Here is a 25,840-nt window from a genome sequence, read left to right as displayed (position 1 = left end):
TAAAACACGCATCCGCTGTCGCTCATTTGTCGAGCGCAATCAACAAATTTGCGCAACAATTTTGTGCGCAATTTATAACTTTCGCTATGCAGAATAGGCAGTTCCAATTGTGTATCGAGGAATTTGAAGATTGCGCACCATCGTGTACATACGTGCGCGTTGTGCTTTGACTGTGGGTTTTCGGGCCTCTCTGTTTTCTGTGCATTTTAATAGCTAGTGCGCTGGGAACCGCTCGTCTCGAAAATCAAGCGATATAACCTCGAACACCTCAACTCGTGCATGCACTTTGTTCGTCCCCAGCGCCTTGCTTTAATGCATGCACTTGCAAAACTGCGAAACTGGTAGGTATAAGGTTGAATTATTTGGTATTCAAATGCGTCGTTCACAAGAGATTTTATGTGCGTCGGTTATGTCCGTCCGTGGTGCGTCGTTTTCCGTGATTGGTAATAAAAAAAAATCGTTTGGAGGACCGTCCAAATCTGCAACAAGTGTGTCAATTTTTTGACCCAGGGTGGGTATTGGACACGCAAATCCGACTCGCATATGGACAATGGCGCACCCTCCCTGGGGGTCCTGTAGTGCGTCTTACAATTGATAGTTGTATTAAGTTGACTACAATAACGAAAGAAGGATTGCAAACAGCTGTTGAACACAACTTGTAAATGTCAACATGTACTTGCTGGATCCTTAATAAAAGAAGCACCGATTGTTTTGTAGTCACCCAATGAAGCGTTCATTTTGCTAGAAATTATTGTGTGTATGTGGACTTTGGTCTCTACTCGACCTGAATTTGCCCTGTCTGGATATCATGTCATTGTAGTCAAGTGGTTAGACTGCAGGACTTGCAATCACAAGGTTATGGGTTTGAATCCTACCAAGCTAACTGCTTATTTCCCAATGGCTAGATGAGGTATTGTCTTCAAGTTACTGAATGAATCATAGTTTATTGGAAAGTCATGATCTTAGGGTGCGTTCAGACACGGTACTAAAGTTGGTTTAACTCATGGTTCAACTCGATCGAGTTCAACTCAGTGTGTCTGAACGGTTCTAAAGTTAGTCCGAATTGAGTTCAACCCACAAACCGTCCAGGAAGGGGGTTTATCTGTAGACCGCTTTGGGTTTATCTTTTAACACTGTGTGTGGACAGAATAAAAAAGACCACATCCGGTTTAACTCACAACAGGCGACCCATTGACCTCCGTAATCATTACGTAAACACACCGTGACCAATGAACAGGTCAATAAACAGGATGTTAGAGTAACGGGGTCGCGTTTTCTTTGACCTCTTAAAACCAAAGATAAACCGGATCGGGTTTAACTCAGTGCTGTCTGAACGCAAAGGGGTTTTATTTTTACGATCACCCCCTGCTGCTCGTAAAAGTTAAACCGGTTCGGGTCTAACTTAGTACGCTGTCTGAACATACCCATAGATGTTATACCAATGTTTATTTGACAGAACTTGGCTATTGCCAGCTAGGCATTTTTCTTTGTGGGAACTTTGCCAAGTTCCCTTCTTGGGAAGATCACATAAAACGAACAACTGATACAATTGCATTTTTATTTTATTATAGGAGTGAAAAAAAAAAAAAAAAAAGTTATCCCAAAGGTTACAATGCAACAAACCCTTTCTAAACTAACAATAACGACTGCAGCCTTTTATCACCAAAACCCTTTAGAACACAATCAACTTGCAAATGGTTGAATTTTCCTTTAGTTTTTGTTGTAGGAGGGAAAGGTAATCTATGCTTTTCTAAACATAATACAGTACATGATACATGTTGGAATCCTGAGCCAACAACAACAAATCACTCAATAATCCCATAGTCATAATTCTGGAAATGAAGGTAATTCAAGCCTCTTGAGGGCAGTATTGCCCTATACTGTAGAGCACATTCATAATTTATACTGCTTTATGTGTAAATGCATCCATGAATGGCATGCTGAAAAGATTGTACTTGTTGCATTGTATTAATGCATTACTTTAAATATTATTTAAGACTCTCAATCCTAAACTTTTCAGCCAATTTTAAACAAGCATGGTCAAAACTCATGCCTCACTCACAGATATTCATTGTAGCCAAACAAAATAGAACCAATTTTCTTTTGGCAGATTGCAGCCAAACTTAGAAAGATGCATCATTAATCTGTGCTCAAGATTTTGGGCAATAGTCATCCATTGCTTATGTTTGGTCCTTCGATGACGACATTGTAACGATTTGGAGGATTTGAGTCTGGTCTCAGACTTGAGACCATTCTAGGTTCATTTTTTCTGGACTCGGACTTGACCCATGGGACTCAGTTTGAGACCAGGAAAAAGGGAGGGGATGCAAAATAATGCTTCCTTTTGCCCTCCTTAATCGTTTCTGATAAACAAATATTGTTTGTGTTGATACATTGCCTGTGGCTTTGGCATGTCAACCAGTGACCCTATTTGTTTCAACCGCACTGTTAGGGTTGTTATCTTGTTCAAGTTTATGACATACATTGTAGACTCTGACAACAAGGACTCGTCTACAACACTGATACATTGTAATGTTTACATACATGATACTGGATGGCCTTCCAACGCTTCTTATCTTACTTCAAGCTAACTACCAAGATGCAGTTGTTAATTGGACTGACACTCTTGCTGTGGAAGTACAATCTACAAAAGAATAAAAACAATAGTTGTGCTGACAACCCAACACACAAATAGAAGAAGACCAAAACACACAGATTAAGACAGATTATCTGTCTTAATCTGTGTGTTTTGGTCTGATTCTATTTGTGTGTTGGGTTGTCAGCACAACTAGTGGTTTTATTCTTTTGTTTTTCTTAAAATAAAAACACTTTTTTCCTCACCTTGTTCTTGGTTAACTTAACCCGCAAGTAAATGCATAGCATAGTGTAGTTGCGGAGCTTATTTCAACTTCAATTTTGACATGTACACGTAGTTGTACTACAAACCTGTAGATGATGAGGAAGTTGTGACTTTGTGATGAAGTCGTGAATTACAGTCAACCAAAATGTTTTATTTAAAAGAAAAATCATAACTCCGAAAGTGCATCAGCCATTTTCACAATCATTGTAATTGGACAGGTCTTGAATGGTAAACAAAAGTTACATTGATATGACCCCAATTTGACAATGTCTTTAAAGGTAAAACCAAAAGTTGAAGTAAAGAAATCTTCTCCAGTTCATTTTTAGCTCTGGAGTCAAGCTGGAAGTGAATTTGAAAATGATCTCAGTTGATGATATCTTTTTTGAATGTAAATGTATTAAAACAGTTCAATAACGTCATCACTACATTACATGTGAAAAAATACCTCGGGTCAAAATAAAAACTATTTGTCTATCTCAAAAGAACCCATTGAAATGTTTACAATCGATAGTGTTTATCAATATGAAGACAACTGGAAAGTTTCACCTCAGTCAGGTGACCAGCACTTATGGTAACAGGAAAATAATGTTGTTTGATAAAACCATGAAGACACATAAAGGCTAACATTTGTCATAATTTCTTCTGCATGTTGTTTGTAAAGATCGGTCTTGGAATGATTTTAAACAAATAGTTTTATAAGAAAATTCATATGTTCATTATTAATACTTGGGAAGATATTGTCGCTCCAGATATCCTACAAAAAAAGCTCATAGTGTTGATGAGCTTATGTACTGTGCATCAACATTGTTCACAGCCCAATTTGGTACATTGCTGGTTTGGTCTTTTGCAGCTGTTCATGCTAAACCTTGTTAATAGTCACATGGACATTGTGAGCATTGGTATTCAACTTTTTTTATAAAATCAAATTGATATGAGGGTGAATTGAGCCTTGTAAATGAAGTGTTTTAACCTCAACATTAATAAAGAACCTTTAATGAGTATGTCATGATGGCATAAAAAGGGTGTGAATTACATGTATTTCAAGGTTTTTTTGTACAAGTTATTTCAATATGGTTTTTAAAAAATAATGTTAAGTCATGAATCAATACTGTACATGTATAATGTGCATGAGGAAGCAACGCTCTATTTTTCCCCAAAAGTTGTCTAGTTGAAAAGTTCATGAACAGGCGTGTAACTTTACAGGTGATTTTCTTATTTTTACCTTACATAATTGTGCCAAAATAAAACTGAAAAATACTGTACAAAGTTAAGTTTGTTTGAAGTTTTTTTATGGTTTTTATTTGTGCCTTTGCAAAGCCAATATCGGCAAGAGTAGTATGCAATGTATTTTTTCCCTTCTTAAGCATGATAAATGCCTTGAAGTGCAATGTATTGTAATAAATTAATAAACAATTGTTTTGTTGTAATATTGTAGATGCAACGGCAGGCACCCACAGTCCTCATAGTACAGATCCTTGGAGCAGTAATGGGCTGGCCCCATCCAGTGCTAGCTTCCATTCCTCTTCCATCTTAGGCAATTCTGGATCCTCGTATTCTCAGTCTCAAACTACCTACCCACCACATGAGCCCATGGTAAGAAAACACCTCTTCAACTCAAGTTATATCTGCACATGGAACAATCCAAGATGCATAAAATGTGTAGTAAAGGTTTTCAGTAGACCCTATTCATGTTTATTTTGTTTACATAAGCATGGTGTTCTACCTATTGTTGGGGGAGGAGGGGTGTACTTGGTATTTGCATATTTTGCTGAAAGTTGTGTATGTTTAAACAGGGCTATGGTCAGAGTCAAGGAAGCAGTCATGTCCATGGTCACACTATGTCTCCAAATCGTGATCCCTTGAGTCTTCCATCAATGACATCCTTCAAACCTGGAACAACTTCATCATCCACACATCTACATTCACCATATTCATCGTCATCACCCAGCAATGGAACAGAGACAATATTAAGTAAGTTATACTCAGTTGTTTTAACATTTAGATTGTGTATGGTATCAGGTTTGGAGTTACGATACTTTAAGTATTCACATAATCAGTGGTATTTAGACAACAAGGAACAATACAATATATATAACAACAGAAATGTTCATAAGTTTCCCTTGGTTTAATGTTTTACTTCAAGTGCAAATTGGTACTTGGGTATACAATCATTAATTTTGTTGACATGTCTATGTAGATTGTCATTGAAGCAGTCACCAGCATGATCAAACTATGTCTCAATTTGATCTACACATTTTATTAACGATGTGTAAATGGGATTCTTTTATGCTAAATACATTGATGAAAACAAAACACAATAACATTACCAAAACTTTGACCCTAATGTATGGAGTTGAAGTTTTTTCAAGAATCTACTCTACATCTTAAAGCCATTGGACACTTTCTGAACAGAACAAAAATTAAAAGTTCACAGATTTACCATTAATTTACAGGGTTTACAGCAGGTAAGTGTGAAAGACATCCCTTAAAATATTATTCCATGAAATGCTTTACTTTTTGAGAAAACATTAAAATAATTATCAATTCTCGATATCAAGAATAACTGATTTATTTTAAACACATGTCATGACACGGCGAAACGTGCGAAAACAAGGTTGGATTTTCCCATTATTTTCTCTCAACTCAAATGACCGGTTGAGCCTAAATTTTCACAGGTTTGTTATTTTATATATAAGTTGTGATACACAAAGTGTGGGCCTTTGGAAAATACTGTTTACCGATGTTGTGCGATTGCTTTAATTGCTAACTGTTCTTAATTTATGTTGTGAAGGTGTAAGAGGAGGCTCAACTGCAGGAAGTGCAGCAGCAGGCAATTCTCAAACAGGAGACACACTTGGCAAAGCATTGGCATCGGTAAGTACACCACTTCCACTACCAAGCTTCACTTCAGTTGATGTTCATAACACATTTGTGTAAGAATGCATAATATTGGCCCTAAATCAGGTGTTTTTAACCCTAAGACTATGACATTATTGGTAGGAAGCAGGTGCAAATCATTGAATCTCTTTAAGGTAAGTATCTAAGTTTGATCGAAAAATTAAAATAAAGACTTGTCCAAATATGTTAAGAAAAAAGGTCTTGTAAAATGCTGTAAAAACATTTGCAATTGAGGAGTAACAAGCAAGACGTTTGCGGGCAGTTTAAGAAGTAACAAGCAGGACGGTTGAGGGCAGTTTAAGAAGTAACAAGCAGGACGGTTGAGGGCAGTTTAAGAAGTAACAAGCAGGATGGTTGAGGGCAGTTTAAGAAGTAACAGGCAGGACGGTTGTGGGCAGTTTAAGAAGTAACAAGCAGGACGGTTGAGGGCAGTTTAAGAAGTAACAGGCAGGACGGTTGTGGGCAGTTTGAGGAATAACAAGCAGGGCAGTTTGAGGAGAAACAAGTGGGACGGTTGAAGGCAGTGTAAGAAGTAACACGCAGGACAATTGAAGGCAAATTAAGAAGTAACACGCAGGACGGTTGAGGGCAGTTTAAGAAGTAACAGGCAGGACGGTTGTTGGCAGTTTGAGGAATAACAAGCAGGGCAGTTGAGGGCAGTTAAAGAAGTAACACGCTGGACGGTTGAGGGCAATTTAAGAAGTAACAGGCAGGACGGTTGTTGGCAGTTTGAGGAGTAACAAGCAGGACGGTTGCGGCCAGTTTGAGGAGTAACAAGGCAGGACGGTTGAGGGCAGTTTGAGGAGTAACAAGCAAGACGGTTGAGTTCAGTTTGAGGAGTAACAAGCAGGACGGTTGAGAGCATTTTGCGGAGTAACAAGCAGGACGGTTGAGGGCAGTTTAAGGATAACATGCAGGACGGTTGTTTGCAGTTTGAGGAGTAATGAGCAGGACTGTTAAGGGCAGTTTGAGGAGTAACGAGCAGGATGGTTGAGGGCAGTTTAAGGATAACATGCAGGACAGTTGTTTGCAGTTTGAGGAGTAACAGGCAGGACGGTTGAGGGCAATTTGAGGAGTAACAAGGCAGGACGGTTGAGAGCATTTTGCGGAGTAACAAGCAGGATGGTTGAGGGCAGTTTAATGATAACATGCAGGACGGTTGTTTGCAGTTTGAGGAGTAACAGGCAGGCAGTTGAGGGCAGTTTGAGGAGTAACAGGCAGGATGGTTGAGAGCATTTTGCGGAGTAACAAGCAGGACGTTTGAGGGCAGTTTAAGAATAACATGCAGGACGGTTGTTTGCAGTTTGAGGAGTAATGAGCAGGGCGATTGAGGGCAGTTTGAGGAGTAACGAGCAGGATGGTTGAGGGCAGTTCAAGGAGTATGAGCAGGGCGATTGAGGGCAGTTTGAGGAGTAACAAGCAGGACGGTTGAGGGCAGTTAGAGGAGTAATGAGTAGGGTGGCTGTGGGCAGTTGAGGAGTAACAAGCAGGACGTTTGAGGGCAGTTTAAGGATAACATGCAGGACGGTTGAGGGCAGTTTGAGGAGTAACGAGCAGGACGGTTGAGGGCAGTTCAAGGAGTATGAGCAGGGCGGTTGAGGGCAGTTTGAGGAGTAACAAGCAGGACGTTTGAGGGCAGTTTAAGGATAACATGCAGGACGGTTATGGGCAGTTTGAGGAGTAACGAGCAGGATGGTTGAGGGCAGTTCAAGGAGTATGAGCAGGGCAGTTGTGGGCAGTTGAGGAGTAACAAGCAGGACGTTTGAGGGCAGTTTAAGGATAACATGCAGGACGGTTGTTTGCAGTTTGAGGAGTAATAAGCAGGATGGTTGAGGGCAGTTTGAGGAGTAATGAGTAGGGCGGTTGTGGGCAGTTGAGGATTAACAAGCAGGGCGGTTGTGGGCATTTTGACAAGTAACAAGTAGGGCTGAGGTCTTCTTGGATGTTATATTAAACAAATGATGGAATAAAAGTTTTGTATTCATGCAAAAGATAAAATATATTTTTAATTCATGGAAAGATCGTTTATCAAATTGGCTTGAATATTCCATATTTCATATACCATGCTGGATATGTGGTAGAGAGATTAGTTTCTCACAATGGGACTCATAAACAATCATTAGTTATTTTTAACATTTAATTCTCCTGTAAAGTAGTTATCATTTACTGTTCATTGAGGTTCCTTCAATAATGTGCTTAGTCATCCATTTACAAAATTCACTAAAAATGACAAAATTCACATAAAATTCACTAAAAGTGAAAATGTGCGGACTATTAATTTTAAAGAATGTATGTTTCTTGGGCATTGTGAAGTTTGGAGAGTCTGTAATTTAGGTGTGCCATGTAAAGTTGTATACCCCCCTCTATTGATTACTAGGCACATGCCAGTTTTTTCATCACAAAATGACAAAATGGTACATGTGGTAAGTATTACATGTACACTCACAAAGGAAGTTGTAGTCGTTTTTACAGCTTGTTGTTGTCAAAGGATTGCCTCAATTGAATTTGTTTTGGTTTAGGGGATCAATTCAACTTGGTTACATTATTTCATTTTAGCGTAGAGATCCCAGTACTTTGCAATAGGTAAATTTGGGTAGGTTTATCTATCAGTATCAGGGTCTTTTTATAACATAAACTGTGGTTATAAAATTAGACATGGTAAGCATGGTGAATAGAAAAGTCTTTACTTATTTTTAATTGAAGTGAAACAGCAAATATGACTTGGTAAAGAAGGTCTATACCAGTACTGTAGGTTTGGTTCATTGGATAAAATAGACGCGTAATAGGAACTTTGATCTTCTAGGCCAAGGTTTAAAATGGCGGGGATAGAAACAAGTAGCTGATCAATTTAGGACTTAGCAGTAGAACTGTAGCAGTAGAATTTAGGACTTAGTTCCAAAAATGTCAAAATGCAGATTGTCAATAATTCTTTCTTTACATGCTCAGCCATTGTCGAATTATTATCAAGAAATGTTCCAAGGATGCCATGGTTGCGGACAGCAGTGTAAGATTCGATGCTGGATTTTTGAACATTACCTTCTTGAATGTGTCTACAAATAACAGATGTTATTAAGTTGTATTATTTGGATCCAGGTTTAAGATCATTATTAGTAACTTTGATTTGTTTCATGGTTGTGAGCTTTTTAAATCACTCCAAACTAGTTATGTAAATTGGTTATCTAGTGCCTAACCTCCCTAGAATATAAGGCAGCCCCTGTAAAACCTAAGTGCCTCTCCCGAGCCAAACTTAAATGTGGCACTCCTGTTGTGCCTCTATAAATATTAAGTGATTTGAATTTAAACTAGCCAAAGAATCTATAATTATCAAATATGTTCAAATCTGGCCAAATGCTCAAGATTGTTAAAGACATTCTCTTTGTCCTACTAATATTTTGAATTTCCCCGTTCTTAATAGTTGTTTAAGAGTCATGTTTTGTTTGGAGAGAGAAGAACTTTATTTTAAACGCTAGTTCATTTCCAAACCAGTGTTAACCCAAACCTTATTTGTATGAAGATTGACTGATATACATCTGAATATGGCATTGACCTCATTGACCTTAACCTGTTCACAACATGCTGTTAAAATACAAATACTACAATTGTGGAGTCTTATGTCCGGTCTGTCTAGTTTCCACATGATAATTGTTGAAGACTTATCAGACTAAATGGAACCAGTTGACTGTTGAGTTAGGGGAGCATTTATACATCTTTACAATGAGAATGCAAAGCAAATTTTCATGACATTGACCAATGCGTGAAATTAGCTGGGCTTTTTATTTTAATCATTTCATTGTTCTGTGCCCATTGAAGATTCTTTTTCTAAATATTTGTTTATTGCCATAATGAAACCCTGACTTGCCAAAGGAAAGAAGATGAAGGTACTCATAATTAGTTCTGTGATTTGGTGCTTTCATGTGAGAAAATTGAGTAGGAACTCAACCGCTGTCGTGAGCCCGGCCAAAAAGAAAGTTTCCAGAACAGACCTTGTTCTTTGTACGGTTTAAGCGAGGTGTAACGCCACCCTCAACATGCAACTCCATATTGATAAAAAGTGTTAGTCGGCCGCATGTCAGCAAAAGATTAAGGAAAGTCTGAAGTTGTTACGGGCTTTGTCTAAAAAGAAATGAATGTCTACAGGAGCTAGGATACCATCTGACATTATGTGGGATAAAAGAGATGTACAGGGCAGGGTTGTGTCGTGCGATAAAGGACTCAGACAACCCAGCAAGGTTTTAAATGTTAAAGATTGAGTCACCACTCGTTTATTCCCATTTATAAATGCCATTTATGGGAAAAAGCATTGTTGGAAAATCTATTAAAAACGTGTTGTAAATTTTTAGTTGTTCTCACTAACTCGTGCTTTGTTTTGTTAAGTTTAAAAATGCACACGACGCTCAACCACTGTGCGTGCATGTGCACACAAATAGTTGTACATTTATCGCTGGTGTGTTTATTGCTTGAAATGAAGTGGACCAATATTACGATTTCCATGGTTTGGCAGGATTTCTAGCATCAGAAAATAAACATCTAAAATATTCAACAGTAACACTTAAAATTGATTAAACTCCATACTATCCTAGGAGTATTTCTTGATCAAGGAACTGTTGTCACACAAGATGAATTCTTCACTGCATAGGAGAACATACATGTCAAGTAATATGAGTTCATCTTTCAACCAAGCATTAATGGTCTGTCATGAACTCAATCTCTAGTTCATGATTGTAGTATAATCACTGTATATTCAACATGTTCAATATTAGCCACAGAGACAATAAATTAGATCATAAATCAGTGATATAGTAAATTATTCAAAGCTGTATACAGGCTATCACATAAAACACAGTTATATCTTAAAACTTTCTTATCTTTTTTTAGCCAATTGTACGTAGAATGTAACTTTGATTGCATGCTTTTGTCTGGCTGATCCCTGTGAGTTTGTTGGCATGACCCTTGGTGCATACTATCAAGCATTCCATCCCTTTGCCATATTCATTAAAGTAAGAGTACATCCCTAAAGCCCTAATGGCCTTAGCCTACAGTCAACTGATTTCCTGACATTTCTCTGGGCCATGTGAATCATGAGTGATATTTCCCTTTTTATTACACCAGCCCTAATCCTACATTAACACTGCTATTTTCTTTCAATAAATAATTGTTTCTTTGCTTTTCTGCAAATCATAGTTGGGTTCAGGAGTTCATTTTGTTGTTAAGTCAATCAAGTTTGGTTTTTCCTTTGATGATAGATTGCAAGCATTGTTTGTCATTATTACCTGCTATTCAGGTGTTATATGAGTGATTCTTAGACCTTAACTCATAGCCTCAGTGTAAGCTTGCATCATGTAGGTCCCTACTATATTCAAAAATAGTATAACATAGTGAACACTCAACATAGTATTAATTGTGCACCTTCTTTAGCCAGCAACCTATACCCATTAGATTGTTCAACTTGAACTCAAACTACCACTCTAAAAACAACATAAGTACAGACTTTGAAAAGTTTGAATCCGAAAGTACAATGTATTCTCCACACCAGTAATGATCCTCTAAAGAGAGTTTGTTCTAAATACTGGATTCAAAAATACCTTTGATTGTGTCATGGTTGTACAAAGGACATTTAGCAAAAAGAATGTGGAAGAAGAAACTTCTGTTTTGTTATTATTATTTACTGACCAGTTTTGACAATTTCATGACTGAAGAGATATGGGGCATGGATCAAGGATAAACATGAGTGAAAATGACTTGAAAATGTTCTGAAGAATGTGGAATTATATATTTTCTAAAAGTTATCGACTGGCAATTGCCCAAAGAAAGAAAAAGGAAAATACTGTATATTGGCCTGTGTCGCATGCAGCTGGTCGCATGGATGATACAACAAAGTATTTAGGACTCATGATTTGGTTAAAACAAACCTATGTAACAGAAAGTAAATTTGGCTAAAGTTCCACTCCAATCATGTGTTTCGTGGCTTTTGTAAGTGTCTTATGTAATAGTAGTAAACAGCACCTTAGTTTGAAAAAACATTGTACAATGATTGTTGGATTTTCGTAAGAATAGATGAATGTGAATCGAGTCACAATTGATATGGCTTTCTTTCTGAGCCATTGATATACAGTGCTTTAGTATCTAGGTAAAGTGTCCCCACCCTTCCAACAACTTGTTCTTAGACTAAGTGGCTTAATAATGAGCACATATTGATACAGACTTGATACATCTGTCAATCCCACACAATGTTTCCATTTTTCTAAGGCTTATCTGGGCTTTGTTCTTCCTGCTGGGATCTTTTAATCTGCTAGTTTTTCTTCCCCAAGTCCAATCTTGTTGAAATCCCTGTGAATGGAAACCACACCCAGTCATCTTAATATCACTTTGTCTGTGGAAAGGAAGGACGTGGCACAGCCTTCTTATTTCTAATCTCCACCGTCTAAAGAATCTCATCTTTAGATAGTTCTAACTCTTTGCCAAAGACCCTGTCTTGTAAACAGACTATGAAAGAAAACAAGTCTTGTTTCAAGGTAGTTCTGTTGCATGGTGAAGTCAACTGAACTTCTAGAATTAAAAAGGATTGTTAACGATTAAAGAAACGACTCATTATTTTCAATGTAAATCTCACTGACTATAAAGTTCTTATCGGTATAAATTCTCAAGAGGAATATTTCCCTCTGAAAACTGTGAAAGTGGGGGGAAATCAAAAGTAGTTTTAATACAAAAAAGGATCAGTTGCTCATAAAAAGCCTGGCGAAGCTTGGTCTGTCTTTCATTTTTTTTTTTCACTTAAACAGGATCCCCCATAATATCTGTAAAAACAGTCAGAAGTTGGATGGATTAATAATAGAAATTATTATCTTTTCTTATTAAACAAATAATTACTTAACGATGACATACCTGTGCACAATATTAAAGTTAAAGAAAAACTTATTTGTTTCCTAGGCAATGAAAACACAGATTTAAATGAATTTTGTACATTGGCTTTTGTTAACATTACAATGATGGATATACAGTACTTGTTGTAATGTAATTGTAAGTTTTACCATGATATAAAATCATGAAGAAAAAAGTTATGGACCTGACTAACAAATGAATGTCTAATTATTTGAACATACAGCTAGAGCAGCCAGAACAGTTAGATGTTATTGTATCAAACCTGAACTAAATGACCAGTTTTGTTTCATTGACATCTCTATGATTGTGCACTGCACATGTAAATGTTCCTTTTTGCAGTTGTTCAGGTCTGTATGTTGAGAGAGCCATAGTGCAAGGTTCAGCACAGGTCTGTCAGCCAGCCAGCTAGCCTTGGTATACCATAGAGGGTTATTCCAAATAATAATAGCATCAGCAATAAACTTTGTTGGGAGCAGTCCATTTGTTCTTGAAGGGGTGGCCATAGACATGTAATATGATCCTGGTACACAGGAAATGAAGGTTTATTCAGGATGATGAGAAAACCAGACCTTGGCTGTAAGATGATACCACACTGACTTTGGCTCTGTCCATTTTAAGCCAAGGGATGGTCCTCAGTAAACAATGTTGCCTTTCATTCTTATGTTCTTATGCAGTACTGTTAATCTGTTGCAATACAATAAGCTTGGTGAATTATTTTTGTTTCACTCACTTTTCTTTGCTTGTATTTTGTTGGCATACAAATGAGTGAATATGTCCATCTCTGACTTGAACACAATTTTACAAAACATATCCCACTGTTGAAAATGGAAAGGGCCAATTAAGTTACTGTGGAAGGGTCATTCTGCAAGGTCACCTTCAGGAAATAAAGTGACTACTGCATTGGGTAACTGTTGGTCCTCCTCCTGATATCATGCCATGCAAGTTCTCTTATTGTATAGATTCTACCAGTATCGGAGGGAGTAGGTCAATTGGAAGAAATAGCTTTGGTCTTTTCAACCCTTATACCACTACGTTGCTCCAGATATTGTTTTTATTTGGCTTCCCTGGGTTTAAATGATGCCATGTGACAGCATTACAACATAACTAGTTGTGTGAAAAGTGGAGAGTGTGGTATAACACAAACTATCTCAGTATTGATGTTTAACAGTCTGTGTTGATGGGTGCATGTAGACATGTACATGTACATCAGTAAGATAGGCCAACATATGACCCTCAGAGCAACTTGTGGTTTGCTTTAATTGGCCTTTATTGAAGGGCAAGAAAGAGACAGAAACAGTGTTTCTGCCCATCCAGCATTCTGCATGAGTTTAGCATTACAGTGATTACATAATCAGAAGCAGCCCTACTGATCACTTCCAGATTTCAACTGGCTGATTTGTCTTAGCTTCAGGCCAAACCAGTGTGCCAAGGACAGCAATGACTGAGGACTGGAGTGTTCTCTACAAGAAAGTTCATGATAAGCCAAATGCAGCATTGGAAGTTGTAGAACACATTGGCTTATAACGTAGTAGAGATTTGAGGAGGTTGTGACTCATCACAGAGTTAGTTGAATTGCATAGTGATACTAGCACTATATTGCCAATCACTGATTAGCCTGAGATCACTGGGGACTGTGGAGTTAATACCCTGTGCTGGAAGTTCTCTACTACTAACTGCTGGTGGTTTGGCACCATTAACAGTGAACATTTGAGCTGTTAGACTCGTTTCTCCTTGTTGACTAACTGATCTGATTGGATGTATAGGCCAGCTCCTTCCCACATGCAGCAGGCTGATGGTGGTTACACCATGCCTGGAATGACAGCATCTGCTGCAGCAGCTGCAGCATATCAGCATCATCATTCTCACACACAACCAACTATGTTTGTTCCAAGCTTTAGTCATCCTAGATATCCATGGGTAAGACCAACAATAAACAAATATTTCATTCACAAATAGTTTAGGTTTTGTTTTGAACAAAGGAACATTGTTCTGTTTATTTGGTGATCAATTTTGTGTTCCAGTTGCATCAATGGAACTTCAAGTGACCAGGATTATTTGACATCAAATAGAGCCAGTCAAACCTTTGGTAATTATGTCTCAATTATGGCCAAAAGTCTCATGGCTGAGTTGGTATAATGTTGGAAAAGACTGAACTGTGTTATCTGTCTTTTAAAAAAATTAATTTTAAGTCCTTCAAGAAATGTATGTAAAGTTTCTAAACGGCTTGACTATGGAACAGTTTGGGTTGAACAATATATTGGGATGGAGGGAGAAATCAGTACCCGGTCAAGCTACCCGGCCAGGTACTGTACATAGACTTAAAATCAAATACTTAAATGTCATAAAAGTCAAGTCAAAAGTGGATGTACCAATCACTCAGAGTCAGAGAAAGATTTGTGGCTGAAATTTGGAGTAGATGATGACTGAATGGGACATAGTATAAAACAACAATTGCATAAACAACTCAATAAACTAACTAGTTTGTTGAGTTATGATCCTTGTTTACATTGTTAAGGTTAGTGTACATTATTTGCTCCTTACATCATTGATATAATTTCTTGATAACTAGAGATGGTGGAAATAGGGTTCATTCTCAAATAATAGGAGGTTCGCTGAAAATAAGCATGGCATAGTTTAGTTCATTACATACATGTACATGGGTGAACTTATATCTACTGAGGAGGGCAGGAACTCGCATCAAATGTAACTGATTAAACTGTTTTGATTTATGAACTATTATAACAATCATTTTTTTCCCCAATATTTTAACTTGACATTCAAGGGAGAGCAGCATTTGTAATCGCAGTGATCAGAACATTGATATTTATTGGTGAAAGTTGAAGTGTCGAATGTTGACGTGCAGATGTGAGAATGGAGCTTTAATGGGTGTTACAATAGAAAATGACCTCAGACTTGTTGGTAGATTTTTGCCACTAAGCAAGTTTAACAGTTCTTTAGTTATATAAATGCCCAAAAGACTGGAATGTTCTTGGGTTTTTTTCTAAAGCTGTAGCCTGTTCTATGAACATTCAGAATGTTAATGAAATGCTGACAAATAGAATGAATCATGATCTTGTTTGAAGACATGACATAAATTAGTGCCCACTGGATTGTTGAACATGATTGAATACACTCCATTGTTCATTTGTTGAATGCTTGTGATTAACAACCTAAGTGCAACTACTGTGATGTCTTACCTAGTAGAGTACAATCACTGGAATCCAATCAGGGTTATACCATACCACCTCTATTGATCATCTACAGGTCATCTAATCAGAAATGCAAAATATCAGGCTGCTGGAGGTAAACATTGAATTGGGATATTTTTTACTCATAAAATTAGAAGAAAATTAGAAAAAGTGTCTTGCCTGTAATGAGGCCACATCATTACCTTGTGGCCTTCATATTAGCGCTACTGCTACAGATGTGCTTTGTAACTTAAAATAAACATGTCTAGGGCAGTTATCGTACATTGCAGATGCTGGTTAAATTTATAGCTGTTTGATTCTGACCAGTTTAACAACATATATAAACCAGCAACAACACAGAACAACAATGGATGCAAACTCTTATTTCAAGACTTATTGTGCAAGTCTCTTGTTCATTACTCATTTGAAGGTAATGCAAGCACATCTATAAACTTTGGAATATTGGCCCTTGGTTTTCTGATTTAAAAGCTTCTGGAAATTGAAAAAAACTTTGGGGAAATTCAGTTAAACTAATAATGCAGAACTAATGTTACAAAATGTTTGTTTGTTTGTTTGTTTTCGAAATTGTTTTTACTTGACACATGGAGCTATAAAAAAGATAGCTCCATGCTTGGCCCAACCACCCAATGTCTGAATTTAAAAGTATGGATTATTCAATAAATCCTAAAGATTGAAAGATGAACTCATTTTTAAAAATGCATAAGATTTTGTTGTTATCATTGTTCTCCCAGCTCGAGACATTTCCCTGACTTTTCCAGACTTCCACTTACACTTGAAAAGACTTTAGAGATACGGATTATAAAGTGATGTGGCTTATTCATGATTATAAAACATTTTTAATCTGAATCTTAATTTGATTACCTTTCATCGGTGCTACCGATTACCTACAGTAAGTCAGGGTATTGACCATCTACCTTGATGATTGAAGCCTACAAAGTATTTAGTTCATGAGGTTATTTTTTCTTCTTATTCTGTTGGAAGTTGGTGAGAGATGAATGACCTTCCCATAATCCCAAATTTACAACTTGAAGCATTTTGAACTTTGACCTTCTTAACATTTTTCTTTTAAACCAACTTTACAGTGGATGTTGATATACATATTTTATGTATGTTGAAACCAAAGAGGACATAGCTAAATAACACTAATTCTGAACAAATAAAACAAAACAAAGGGAAGTGTTCAGTCTTTAACACTATCAGTATTCATAACAAAAATAAGTTATGAATGGTTGCTGAGTTCTTGTGGGGAGCAAGTCATCCTGTTTCAACTTGTATCTTATTATCAGTTATACTTTGGGAAACCATCTTTCCATAGGTATGAACAAATAACTGTTTGTTTAGTTAGTTTCTGTTTTGTATGATTGTTTTCCTTTTGGGTGGCTTGTTGGTATGCACAAAGTTTATTAAGAATCGGTAGACATGAGAAAGTGAACATATAGGTGTATTTGAAAGGAAAGGAATTGAATGTGTTTTTTGTGTTTAATGTTTCTTAATGTTAAATAGAACCAAACTCAAACGCCTCTCTGAAGAATTACCACTAACTTGATCAAACCTTTCAAAAAGAAACAGGACACTATTGGCAATTGTCAAAGACTAGGCTTCATAGTTGGTGTATCTCAACATATGAAAAAAAATAACAAACCTGTGAAAATTTGAGCTCATTGGTTGTCGAAGCCGCGAAATATTAATGAAAGAAAAAATCACCTTTGTCGCACCATGGTCACACGAAGTTGTGTGCTTTCAGATGCTTGATTTCGAGACCTAAAATTCTAAATCTGAGGTCTCGAAATCAAATTTGTGGAAAACTACTTCTTTCTCCAAAACTACGGTCTCGAAATCAAATTTGTGGAAAACTACTTCTTTCTCCAAAACTACTACCGTTTCATACCATCACCTCTCCCCATTACTCGTAATCAAGAAAAGTTTTATGATAATAGTTGTTTTGAGTAATTACCATCAGTGTCTACTGCCTTTAAAGAGAATGACCTGGTTTCTGGTGACATTTAGACAGACTGGAGTAGTATCCCGTCATGCGGTCTAATCAAGTTGTAATTGTTCCAGACACAGGTTGAAAAATACTACCAAAATTTTGAAATGATGCAGTCTGCGTGTGTACTTGTCAATAATTTCAATTCAATATGTTGATGCTATAGCAGTTGCACGCCATCTGAAATTGTGCTACTCCAATAGTATTTCCATCATATGGTTTCCTATACTAACACAGACACAAAGTATCTTGCCATGTCTATCAGAAATGGCCAACATCGTCAGTATTTGCCCTTGGTGGAGGACAGGTCAACTGAATCAGTTTGCCCCCTTGAAGTATTACAATAACATGTGATTTGCTTTATCTTTGATTTTCAATTTGCATGTTAAGTTCGGGTAAGGAACATAAATTCAAGGTTATCTTCCTTGATTGATTGATTTGTGTACTTTAACCAAAGTAAACTTATTGGATGGAAGATAGAACTTTGCAATGATTTGGTAATCAGGAACTCCGAAACACCCCAACCTTAAACATGAATCCATGTTGTTGCCAGGCAATACTATCCAAACCAAGCCATTATTGGTATAATGGCATCTTTTATTGTTATTGCACATGCGTTTCACATGTTGGTATTATACTGTCTGAAAAAGAAAAAGTCATGTTGTCCTTCAGTATTGCAATTAATAAATGTCCCTGATGCTCCCTGACTTGAGAAGTTGTAGCTTTAGTGTTCTCTTTGTATTATAGTAGTATCTTAGGCTACTGACACCACACAAGTTCAGCTCTCACTTACTCATTCAACCATGAAATTTGTAACAAATTAAGTATTTTATCACATGTGCTTTTACTGATTTGTTTGATCGTTAATATTAACATTTTACTAAGGATAAGTGTTAGAAAATGCATATATTTTGTTTAGATGTTATACGCCTCTCATAATATTTATGCATGAGTACTTCATAATTCTAAACCAAAACGAGGCTATGGTGGCAGATGTGCGCCTATGGCCTCATTTTGGGTAAAAATTACGACGGCATGCGTGAATATTGAGAGAGGCGTATAAAGTGGGGTAGGGTTGGGGGAGACATAGGGGTTAGGGTCAGGAATATTGTCTTAATATTACTGTATGTATACAAGGATAGGGGGTATTTTTCACTTTGTCCAATTTTTATTTGTAGATTTTGGTTGAGCTAATTGTGCATAGAATCTTTATCAATACAGAACACTACCTGATACAGTCCTGTGATAGCCAGCTGCCACCTGCCCAATCTAGTCAGTAACCATTAAACAACCTGTCTTGAACAACCTGTCTTACATGTGTAGTTGCATCATGTGGATGTGGAGCGTTGATTACTTAGTACTAAATAGTTTCTTCTTTTGAGTGAGATATTTGGAGCTCTAAAAATAAAGCCTATTATAAAGCATTCCTTCAGACTACACAAACATGCACAGAAACATTTTCCGATGTTGGCTTTTGATAGCTATGGCTGTGGCCAGAGGCTGTGCAAGCTTCATTGTTGCCTCTGCAGCCAATAGAATAGCCATAGCCGTACTGTAGCCATTGAAGTCGGTGTAAACTTGTGCTGGTTTTAAGATACTTATTCAGTCATTTCATTTATTACTTTAGCTGGAGGTACTGTTACACGTATGTTGTACTGATAGTATGGTTAACCTGTACCTTTTATAATAGGGAGTTTGAAAAGCATTTTATTATACATGGTTTCAGAAGTGTGCATGTTTTTTCTCTGAATTAATTGTGCAAGAATTATATTAATATTAGGTGAAATTATTTCACATTGTTTCATCTACATTTAGGTCTTCCTTTGTTCTGCATATAATTGCATGCGATTTCTTCGAATGAGCATTTGATGTGATGTGACATGTATAAATGTGTACATCCATGCCACTAAATCAGACAAAATGTCAAAACACAGATAATATACTGCTTTAGTTCATATCTCTTGTTTTTCAATTCAAGATTTAAAAGGGATTTTTTCTTTCAAGTAATTAAAACATTAAGAGAATCAACACTGTAACTCAATTGTATCAAACACAATGTACCTCACATCTTCCCCATTCTTCTTATTTGATTACTAATGGAGCCTATTGTTTTTGTTTTTGGTTGGTATTTTTTGAGGGCATTGACTGTATGACCAAATTGGATGAATTGGACCATGCAAGACCCCCATCCAGTGGACAATTTAGCTTGGTGATGTTATAAGCGGGTGGCATGATTGGTGACAGTATTTTGAATGTTTGGCATCTGGAACAGGCATGGGTGGAAATTAGGACTCTGTGGGACTTCTTGTCCTGTTTTGGTCTCAGAATTTCGCAGTAAAATTGACACATCTTATGTTTTGTATTGAACAGTCAACTAAGACCATTTTCTGAAAGAATCAGGACAATGTTAGCGTTAATTTAAAAAATATATTAAAAAGACATAATGATAATAATCATATTAATAATAAATTGAGTAAGTGGGTCCTGTGAAAATGTTGGAAAAAAAGGTGCATTTAGTGTACAGTTTTGTGTAAAATACTAGATAGCTTTACAAACTCAAACTTTGGCTACATATGAGGCCTGTATGCTATTGCTTTGTTTTTGAAAGGGCAGGGGCACCAAGGCATTTTGTCCTCGGTAAAGGCCACCCTATGAGAAATTGTAAATTACTTTGTGAGGGAGCCATTTCTCACAATGTTTTATACTGTCAACAGCTCCCCATTGCTTGTTACCAAGTAAGTTTTTATGCTTACAATTATTTTGAGTAATTACCAATTAGTGTCCACTGTCTTTAAAGGCAGTGGACGCTATTGGTAATTGTCAAAGACCAGTCTTCTCTCTTGGTGTATCTCCACATATGCATAAAATAACAAACCTGTGAAAATTTGAGCTCAATCGGTCATCGAAGTAGCGAGATAATAATGAGAGAAACAAACACACTTGTCACACGAAGTTGTGTGCGTTTAGATGGTTTATTTTGAGACCTCAAGTTCTAAATCTGAGGTCTCGAAATCAAATTCGTGGAAAATTACTTCTTTCTCAAAAACTATGGCACTTCAGAGGGAGCCGTTTCTCACAATGTTCTGTACCATCAACCTCTCCCCATTACTCGTCACCAAGAAAGGTTTTATGCTTATAATTATTTTGAGTAATTACCAATAGTGTCCACTGCCTTTAAGGAATAATTGAGGTGAAAATAGTTTGATTTGACACACTTGTGTTGATGTACATGTACAATGTTTAATGGTAAATGCTTAAATAATGGGTTAACAATACCTTTATGCCTGAGTGATTGATTTGTGATGTTTTTTTGTCTTTATAGATCTACTCAGCAGACCATACAAATAGCAGTTTTCCATCCAACCCATCAACGCCTGTTGGCTCTCCTCCTCCTATGTCAGGTAAGTTACTTTCTTCCTAGTCATAGCATTTGGGTATTATTTCTTAGTCTTTTAAGTCTTTTGCTTTTTTTATAAATTTGTAAATTTGAAAATTAATATGCATGATATTTAAAATCAAGTAGACCATCACACAAATCCCAGGCTTCACATGTTGGAATGTTCATGTATATTTGCATTTATAATAACCTCATCTGCATAAAAGAACCTTAAAGGTTGATAATTCTATTCATGTTTTAACAGAACAGTGTATGCACATAGATACATGTCCTTATACTTTCACATGGTATGTGTTTTTGAAGAGGACAGTGCACATGTAGTAATTACAATGAATGTGCTTCAAAGTTATACACTTCAAAGCATTTTTAACAATCACATCACCCTAACTTGTATCCTTGGATCCTGATGAATAATGTCACCATGTTCAGTGACTTAGCAAGCAGGGTCTGCCAGTTGTTTCACTATTTATGTTTCATGATGGTTGTTACCAGACCACTTGAATGTTACTGGTCCCTGGGTGTTTGAACTAGCATTTTGGTATGTTAACAACTGATGAAATCAAATCATTTGAAAATTCTACTTTATAAATTTTATTTTAAGTTTTCTTTTTTCTTTTTCAAAATAATCAACAAGTATAGGGGCCATAAAACACACCACAACAGAATTTCAAGTACTTTAGAAAGGGATGAAGTTACTGACTAACTTAACACAAAACAAAAAAGAAACTTGGATTACAAAAGATGACTAGCTCAGGGCTGAAGTTTGTTGAAGCAAAAATTGTTCTGAATTTTAGAAAGCTTTTTTTCCCCCAATCTTATAAGATAAAATGCTGTACACAAAAAGAAAAGCTAGTAATAATATAGTGAAATTGTAACAATAAAAAAAGCAAGTCAAAGGATTGTAACTTTGTCTAGTGATGAAAGTTGGCAAGTTTCTCTGTGATGATAAGTCCTGAAATTGTGAGGTTAATCTATCCTGGCAGGTTCAGGAATAAATTGCAGAAGCCAAGCCAGACAGGGGAAAAGCACCAATCTAATTAGATTTCCTGTTAAAGGAAAAGGAAAACGGAGATGCATAAAAACCAACAAGGGTGGGGCTTGTCAAGTAGGGATTGGGTAGAGTGCAGCCAGAGGGCATCATTGCTTTCCGACAGACAAGCCACCTTAAGTCACCCTCATCCTCAATAAGATATTTAAACAGCATGAGAATCCAAAAACCAAGATCAAGTATTTTATCAAAGAATATTATCAATAAAGTACAAAAACCATGATGCAAGTACATAGTACATGTCTGAAGACAATGTAAAGCCTAGTAATAAGGGGCAATTGGTTTGTTTATCCTTTAAAAACCTTCAATTGTATATAAACAAACAATCTGTGAGCTCAACAATAGTCATAAAGCAGAGTGGTTAAGTTGACTTATTTAATGTTTATTTTCTATCAAGCAGAAAATATCCTGTTGAGACACACTATAAAATACACTAATAAAATACCATCAACGTTTGAAATTTGTGCATTTACAATGAAGCATGAAAAAGCAGATAGGGTGAAATATCGTTAGAAAAACGGATGCCATCATGCATTTAAAAGGCATTGCAATGAGCCAGACAAATTACTCAGTGTTAAGCAAAGATGCTATTAGTTGCTCTCCAATTACATGCACAAGTCATGTATGGTTTGTACATTTGGTCAAAAATGCAATATTTAAAGACACTGGACACTATTGGTAATTGTCAAAGACCAGTCTTCTCATTTGGTGTATTTCAATATAAATGCATAAAATAACAAACCTGTGAAAATTTGAGCTAATGTGGTCATCGAAGTTGAGAGATAATAATGAAAAGAAAAAAACACACTTGTCGCACAAAGTTGTTTGCTTTCAGATGCTTGATTTCGGGACCTCAAAATCTAATTCTGAGGTCTTGAAATCAAATTCATTGAAATTACTTCTTTCTCGAAAACTACGTAACTTCAGAGGGAGCCATTTCTCACAGTTTTTTAATACTATCAAAAGCTCCCCATTACTCCTTACCGAGTAAGGTTTTATGCCAAGAATTATTTTGAGTAACTTATTGCCAATAGTGTCCACTGCCTTTAAGCATGGAGCAACCAAAGAGGTTTTCTAATTAAGTGTGCTGCCGTTATGATATACATGTACGAGGCAGATTAAAAATTAAAAAAAAATAAAAAATAAAAAATCTCAGTTAGCGTTCAGAATAATAAGGTTTTGATAAGGGTGAAAACACCTCGGGTTGTTTCACAGTAGGTGTAATCTTACAACAACTTACGGTTTTACAGAAAGCGTTTAAACTACACTAAATGGTACACCGGGCCTTATGCACAGATACCTGTTTTTGCTCAAAGACAACTGCAATGGCTTCTCCTTCTCCTTCTTTTTCAACTATTTATTTATGATTCTTTTTATTTTGTTTAATTAAGTGAACTCAAAATACAATTGTGCCCTTGTATTGTATTTTTGGTGAGGGCGCTGTCTGTGTGTTGTGATTTCTTGTAAGATTGCTTATGAATCAAGCAGGTGAGGTTATTTCCTTCCCATAGTAGGTTGGTGTATATAGCTAGTCACTACCAGCTGTGCCCCATGTATCACTCATCACTACTAGCAGTTGCAACCTCATAACAAGAGTATGCAGTTGTACTTGACAGCCTTGTCTGAAACTTGTACCCGACAAGACATGTCAAGTACAACTGTTTACTTATATACCAAAAGATATACTATTAACAAATATTGTTTTCAAGTTGGTCTCAAATCGTAGTGAAGAGTGCATACATTGGCTTTTGTTACCATGCATACATTCACTATTCGCATGCATTCATACATTCATGCAGTCATATTTATATGCAGGGAATTCTGGTCTATAAACAAGCAGCATTTCTTTAAATGTTTGAATGAATTCCTATTTTTCTATTGTTCAAAGAAAGTTCACATTTTCGCCCAAAATAGCAACAAATATGTAAGCCTGTTCTAACTTTTAAAAACCTACTGTGTAACATGGCATAACAAACTTGTAAGATGGGATGTATTTTGTTTTCTTTACAAAAATCATACTAAGATCCACTTTCAATATTAGCTATCCTTCCATAATAATAACACGTTTTCCAAAAAACAATATCAGACTGGCTGTCAATTAATTCACCTCATTGTGTTGTTTTGAGGTCTTCCTGCAGTATGGTTTAGGACGCAGTTAAGTTTGACCCTAAAGCCCCTTTCACACGAGCGCTGCAAACGCGGGTTCCTGGTTAAGGGCGCCAGCCGTCTGTCAACTTTACCGCGTGCGACTTTTTAGCGAGCATTCACACGACACGCACACACACATGTAAACATACGTCCCTCGTTTGGGTAGGCCTACTGCATGGACAAAAGTCTACAAGCAAGAGGTTTGAGTTAAAACTAAAACGTTACAGTTAAAAGGAATAAAATAAATCAATTTCATTGAAATCAATTAAGTCACATAAAATGTAGAATATTTTAAAAACATTTGCGATAACGTAACTCTCATCCCGGCAGCCGGCGGGAAGGGGGTTACGTTTTCGAAGCTAAAAAAAGAAAAACACAAAATTCCACGATTCAAATAGCTTTTTGTGGACGTTAAAAATGCTACATTGTTGAATAGAAATGCTTTTTAGATATGAAATTATTGATGAGACACACCAAATAATGAATTAAAACATTTAAAAGCTTAGCCAAATGACGTATTCTGCTTGCGATTGAACGATGTTTTTGCTTCAAGGGTTGAGCTTGTCTTGAAATGCAGCGATCTAGCAACTTCGATTCATGTTCGAGTCGAAGAAAAACACAAAATTCCACGATTCAAATAGATTTTTGGACGTTAAAAACGCTACACTGTTGAATAAAAATGTTTTTTAGATGTGGAATTATTGATGAGACATAACAAATGGTGAATTAAAACATGGAAAAGCTTTGCCAAATGACGTATTCTGCTTCCGATTGAACGATGTTTTTGCTTCAAGGTTTGGGCTGGTCTAGCCTCCGGCCACAAAACCCACCAGCCAAACGGATCGTAGTCCAGTGTTGAGCAGATATACATGTACATGTATGTACATGTACATGTATATGCATGTTATAGTTCGCCCATTTCTTCCTCCATAGTTCTTCACGTGTCAACGCAGCGGTCCCTCGTTACGATCGCAGGCATTCGGTTCAGACGATGGCTCCCCGTGATTATAACATCGATGCGATTTTTTGAAGGTCTCAATCTGTGTTATGAACAACACGGGACCCAGGTAGTTTCGTAACATAGATAGCATTCACACGACGTGGATTTGCAATTTCATAACATCGATGTTATGAAATCGCACGGGACCCTCGTTTGCAGCGCTCGTGTGAATGGGCCTTAAGACAACAATGCACTGCTTCTATGTTGTAATAGGGTATGTTTTGACGTGGGGGAACTAGCCCTTAATCCGAGCACCGCGGGTGTCCAAAACATAAACATGACTTAGTCCAAAATTGGCTTGCGTTCACACAGCGAGTTTATTCTTGCCAAGCGGATTAAACTAGCTCAAGAGGTTGATTATTTGTTCCGTTACATTGCGCATGCGTTTTCCACAGGGTTTCGATCCGCTATCAT

The 25,840-nt window shown here is 36.8% G+C and overlaps 1 protein-coding gene across 4 annotated transcripts in view; it reads left to right on the top strand.

The window, feature by feature from the left end:
* The window catches only part of LOC139937316 (transcription factor 4-like), a 143,415-nt gene that overhangs the window by 90,280 nt on the left and 27,295 nt on the right, over positions 1-25,840 (top strand). For all 4 annotated transcript variants that reach the window (XM_071932420.1, XM_071932421.1, XM_071932419.1 and 1 more), the window contains 4 exons: positions 4,296-4,453; positions 4,654-4,831; positions 5,652-5,734; positions 21,156-21,234. In XM_071932420.1, the coding sequence (XP_071788521.1) occupies positions 4,296-4,453; positions 4,654-4,831; positions 5,652-5,734; positions 21,156-21,234 (498 nt within the window). The remainder of the gene's footprint in view (positions 1-4,295; positions 4,454-4,653; positions 4,832-5,651; positions 5,735-21,155; positions 21,235-25,840) is intronic.

The sequence above is a fragment of the Asterias amurensis genome, chromosome 5 (genome assembly GCF_032118995.1).
Source record: "Asterias amurensis chromosome 5, ASM3211899v1".
Lineage (NCBI taxonomy): Eukaryota > Metazoa > Echinodermata > Asteroidea > Forcipulatida > Asteriidae > Asterias > Asterias amurensis.
Note: the sequence above shows the minus strand (reverse complement) of the source record. Positions and strands in the feature narration are given on the sequence as shown.